This window comes from Aulonocara stuartgranti (genome assembly GCF_965226115.1).
Source record: "Aulonocara stuartgranti genome assembly, chromosome: 7".
In the NCBI taxonomy this organism is placed as follows: Eukaryota; Metazoa; Chordata; class Actinopteri; order Cichliformes; family Cichlidae; genus Aulonocara; species Aulonocara stuartgranti.
In genome coordinates this window covers 50,126,884-50,132,541 of record NC_138945.1, presented here as the reverse complement: position 1 = coordinate 50,132,541, position 5,658 = coordinate 50,126,884, and the positions used below count along the sequence as shown (strand labels likewise).

General features: G+C 43.9%; 1 protein-coding gene across 1 annotated transcript; it reads left to right on the top strand.

Annotated features, from left to right (window-relative positions):
• Positions 1-1,316: 1,316 nt before the first annotated feature.
• LOC309711208 (cyclin-dependent kinase inhibitor 1C-like) lies at positions 1,317-3,755 on the top strand. The gene is made up of 3 exons (XM_082541344.1): positions 1,317-2,040; positions 2,203-2,320; positions 2,898-3,755. Exons 1-2 carry the CDS (start codon positions 1,530-1,532, stop codon positions 2,316-2,318), a joined length of 627 nt encoding a protein of 208 aa, XP_082397470.1. The 5' UTR covers positions 1,317-1,529; the 3' UTR covers positions 2,319-2,320; positions 2,898-3,755.
• The last annotated feature ends 1,903 nt before the right edge of the window (positions 3,756-5,658 follow it).

Here is a 5,658-nt window from a genome sequence, read left to right as displayed (position 1 = left end):
ACGGGACGCCATGCACCCATCATTGCTTGCAAAAAGGCGTTGCCCGTCTCTCGTGACTGTTTCCCTGCTTGTTAAGACAGCCGGTACCCTGAAGTCAAACTTCTGGAAGTTGTGCTTCCAGTGCCTGACTGTCAGCACGACACGAGAAAAATAAAATATAAATAAATAAATACAGCGGAATTTCTGGAAACTCGTTTGTGTGGTGAAACACTGGCAGCTGAAGCACTCAGTACATTCTGGTGTGGATCCGGATCATTTTCTTCAAAATTGCCAAATATCGCATTGTCTTCGGCGGAGAATGAGCTCCCCGAGTCTCCCCTTATAATAAAGCTTGCTATGATATTTAAAACGTAAATCCTGTATTGTAGTAAATGCTACTGTACATATTTTGAAGTTATTCATAAGTAATAATGACTATTTACCAGTAACAATCCCCAGAGCCACACGCACACATTAGTGATAACAGGCGGATTGTGACCTGCGTGATTTATGCATTTGTGAGTGGATAGACGTACATGTTTAATTGCCAAAAATAACACGGCGTGGTGCTTAAATTCTCGATTTGCTATATTATATATTAAGGTAAAAAAATGAATAAAAAAATGCAACAAAACGCATTTAGAAAAGAAAAAATGATTTCGAAAAGTTGCCTTGCTTTATTAAGTAAATGAGAAAACACATTTAAGAAACTGCTAAAATTGTGGTTTATTGAGGTCTCACTAATGTTTACGTTGCTTCTGTACTGCAGACAGAGTTGCTCACTGTGGGGCAAATCCCCGCAGACTGGAATCGCTGTCATTGCGATCGGCGACAAAAAATAAATAAATAAACGAAAACGTGAAGAAATCGAAAAGTGGGTGGATTTATGTGCCGGATGATGGCAGGGTCAAACATCAGTTAAGTGGTTAGATCGGGTTTCAGCATTTGTTTTTCTTTCCTTACACATTAAAGAATAACACACTGAAGCTGTTCAACTGCTGAACACTAAATATGAAGTATGAAAATAATGTGATGGTGCGTTTTTACGCCCTTGGTCGGAGGCATTTACAACTAAACACGGAAGACAAAACCAAAAACCAAGGTGTCCGAAAGTAGAATCAGATACACAAATGCGAAGTAAAACACATTCCTGCTGACACAAGAAAAAAACTGCTCCGTTTTCCCGAGGGTTGACACTCAGAGAGAGAAAAAATCAAAATGCTGCGCTCTGGTCGGCACGAAGCCAATAGGTACAACGGGAAATGGGAAATCAGGGTGGGGGTTTTGGAGAGGGCTGGACTTCAAGGCAACCAATGAGAAGGGCGATCAAGGTGCCCGTTAGGAGGTTATATACTCCAAAGACTTACTATGAAAGCTGTACATTTAAACGGAACGGTGCGGCGTGCATAGGCACGAGCGTAAGAATTAGGATACACATACAAACGCACTTCGGGCTGAACGTCAACAACATTTATCAACATACAACCTCAGCAGGGATCAGTCTATCACTTTGGATTCTTTTTTTTTCCAGGGGAAATTTGTTTTTGGAGATGTCCCACGTCCAGTTATCAACCACGCTAGAGAGGATGGTGGCCAGGAAGACCTTCCCTCTCCAGAGGCGCACCGGAGTCTGTCGAAACCTCTTCGGACCGGTGGATCACGACGAGCTGAACCGGGAGATGAAAGAAAAATTGCGAGAGATTTCCGAACGGGACCAGCAGAGATGGAACTTTAATTTCGAGGCCAACACCCCGTTGGAAGGGGATTACGAGTGGGAGGCGGTGACTGCGGATAAGACCCCGGTGTTTTACCAGGACTCTGTGCAGGACGGCAAAATCCGAGTGCCCGTGCCCACGTCGGATTCTGCTCTCCCGGAGAGCCCTCGTGCGGACGCACTGGATCGCCTGGCCGTGCCAGAGAGCAGCAGCTCTCCTTGCGCGGGGGAGATCAACCAGGAGAACCGCATAGACAAGATCAACTCAGGGAAAGCGACCACCAGGCAGCTCCCGTGTGTCAGGCGCAAGAGAACGGCCGCTCCTGACAGCAACACACACATCACAGGTAAATTCAGCGGCTTTCGTATTTTGAAAATCGAGCCTGCTATTGGCTCCTAGACCAGCATCCACACCATCCTCCTTTCCTCCCGCTGTGCGCAGCGCATCATTTCATAACGGCTCATAAATCCAAATTAATTTTTCACTATTGTTGTTTCTTTTGTCACAGACTTCTACGTGAAACGAAAGAGGCCTACTGATATAAAACCGAGTGACATGACCGCCTGTCTCCTCTCCAAGTCTCCAATCCAGGTGGAACAAACTCCGCGGAAGAGGATCCGTTGAAGGTAATTTCTAAATCAAAATCAAAATTGTTTTCTTTTACACACTCAGAAGAGACAATGAAGCTTTATTATAAAGAGAGTAACAGATTCTCATGTTCAGCATCCTCGGTTTTTATTTTTTTTTTTGGGGGGGGGGGGGGGGGGGGGTGTCTTTGTGTGTGTGTTATGGTTTTTACGCTTTAATTATTGAATTATTGCAGCGGATTACGTGAGCCAAAAGGCACAGGCAGCCTTATCTCTCTCTCTCTCTCTGTGTGTGTGTGTGTGTGTGTGTGTGTGTGTGTGTGTGTGTGTGTCGGGGGGGGGGGGGGGGGGGGTGATGGGACGAGACTGCGGTGGTGAAATCGCAGTAGTAGTGATAGTAGTTGATGTAGTAACACCAGCGGTTGGGGGAGGGGAGGGGTGTTCGTGCGTCACGATGTGGCGGGAAAAAGGGCTCTGGCAAAGGGTGACGCCTTCTGCTGAGTGCGAGTCTCAGGTTTCCTCAGAAAGCTGACTCGCCGTCTTTCTTAGGAATGGCCGGGTTTTTTTCCTCTTCTTCTTTTCTCAGAAAACTTATTGCGTTTTGTTTCTTCCTCAGGTGTTTTTTGTTCGTTTTGCACTATTTTCCTGCGCATTTTGAGGATCACGGGAGACTGTTTCTCCACCACCCCGTCAACCGACCCATCCACTCAAGCAACTGAAACGCAGGAGAGAGAGAAGAGGACGGTGTTGGGGGGACAAAGAAGTCCGAACGGTCGGCTGTGGCTCGATGCGCCCCGGCGGAGCGCAATCCGAGCTCCTGACCAGGCTCAGGACTCTGAACGGTTTGGGGGTGGGGTGGGAGGGGGGGCAGGAGAAAAAGAAAGAGAGAGGAGATTTCTCCGAATGACTTCTATCCAGTACAAATGTAGCATTTCATTGTTGCTTTTGCATACAGCCACTCGACAGTGTTAAATGTTTTAACATCTGTGCAATTATAAAAAAATTCTTTAAAAGAATCGTCTACACTGGCCAAAAGTGTACAGCTTTATAGAGACAATACCTTATAAATGTTTATTTCTGTTCTCGTTTGTGTATGCGTGCGTGTTTATTATTATTTGTTTTCCCTTTGTTCGGTAAAATGTATATTTTTTTAAGTCTATTCTAACTTATAATTTATTTATGTTCGTTCATATTTGATAAATGCCTTGTTGATTTAGCCAAAGGGAATATTTTGTCATTTTAATTTTATTATTTACATTTTTCTTTTGAAATTTTGTGGGGTTTTTTGGTTTGTTGTTCTTAACTTTCGCAATCATGTAGCTTCCTCATATTAGTCCCACACTTGAAAAAAAAATAGTTTTCTTTGTATCTCTGAGCCGGTTTCATTTTGTGTGTATTTTTTCTATACAAGTGACCTAATTATGTCTTGCGAATGACGTGAATAAAAATTTCTTTCTTCCACTTTAATTTTAAACACATTTGTTTGTGTGTTTTGTTACGAGAGTAACAAGAAAAGGGAAATTGAAACAGAGATAGGAGGCAGATGACGTCTTTGTGTGGTTGCCACAAAGCTGCCATCATCAGCGGCCGGGTTACTTGTGAAACTGCTTCGTGCTCCTCGATCACTCTGAGATTGGGTCACTCAGTTGCAAAGTTACACAAGAAACCCTGCGAAGAACACAAGAGCACACATGCTGTGGTGACAGACACGTCTACCTGATTTCACCTTCCCCCCGATGGAAGTGTGTCCTCTTCACGCAGACTCTTGCGGGAGGAAAACGCATTGAGTCGCAGCCGTATGCTGCTTGGCAGCTGCGGGATATAAGGCGAGGATTTAAAGGCCCTTTCGCTCCCTAAAAGAAGCAGCAGCTGCCTTTGGATCCCGCTTTGTCTGCCACGAAGACACCCCCACATCCACCCGCACTCGACAAGCCCCTCTAAAGACCCACTCTCTCTCTCACACACACGCACACACACACTGTTTACCACGGCGTAGATACACCGGGCGTGGAGGCCACCTGCCAGAGCTGGAAAAAGAAAACTACTAGTCTTTGTAATTGTCCTCGTCTATTGAAACAAACCATTCAGCAGGTCATACTTGCAAGTTTACCCTTAATTGAAAGAAGCCAAATGCTGTGTCTGTGTGAATGCGCTCCGGGCCCTTTGGGCTGTTTTCACAAGTAAATAAAGCCACATTTCATAATTTTCCACAAGTTTCTCCATTCGTTTGAGCAGCTTTGACTGCGTGACACGAGTGTTTCTGACAAAAAAAAAAAGGAGACTTTTGATGGCCAGAGTGACTTTGTCATTTCCATGCAGCCATAAGCTCTGACGGAGCTTGTTCTGATTTCCAACACAAAGCGCTCTCCGGCTCCATTCTTTCTTTTTTGTTGCCATATGGCAAATCCATGTAGACATAGCCAAGACCTATTCAGTCAGCCACAGAATGTCCTGCATCACGGAACAAAAGACACTTTGTCTGCCTGGTCTATTGATACGAATGGGCGAAAAAATATTATAATTAATCTATGGCTATATCCAGCTAATTAACGCCCATATGCCCACGGGGAGCTGCGGGGGCCATTCAGCCGCAGTTTTAAATTCTCAATAGTTTACATGTTAAAGACAACAGCTGTTTATGTGTTACTTTAATGAAGTCCCAATGTTGGAGACTGGACACATTCTGGGGGCTCCAATACCCCACCGTGCTAAAAAGGCTCATCTTCCTTTATTTGTCTCTGCAGCTGTGTAACTATATAAAATTTGTCGCAGTAAATAGAACTTAAATTCGTATTCGTCTTTTCAAACAGCTATTGAACTGGATCCATTATGGGAGAGGTCACGGGTTAAAGCCTGAAAATCAACTGGTAGACTTCCGTTTAAGCAGAATTAATTATTAAAGTGATAATTAGTTGTATTTGGAGTATATATATAGAAAATCAAAATAATTTTATCCGACTACACATAAATAATAAGCTGTATTATATCACATTTCATTCATCAGCTTCAAGGTCAACGCCTAAAACGGTGTTAGTGGATATTTTAAGGTTTGAGCTTCACAGAAATTGCTGTTTGGCAGTTATGACTTCATTCAATTGAGCCCAGATATGATGGACATAAAGGAAAGAGATGACAGCCAACATACAGACCCCATTAACATGAATATCATTAAACAGCCAGCTGCTGATGGAGAGAATCAGCCTCAAGGGCCCTACACTCTCCCGTCTGACCTTTAACTCACATCAGATACATTTGCCTCAGTCACGAGCAAAACAGTGCGCATGTGCTTCATTAGGCCCCACAATACACGGATAAAAATGTAGCTTTCTTTTTACATTAGCTATGAGCTACGTGATTATGTGATATAGCAGACTTTC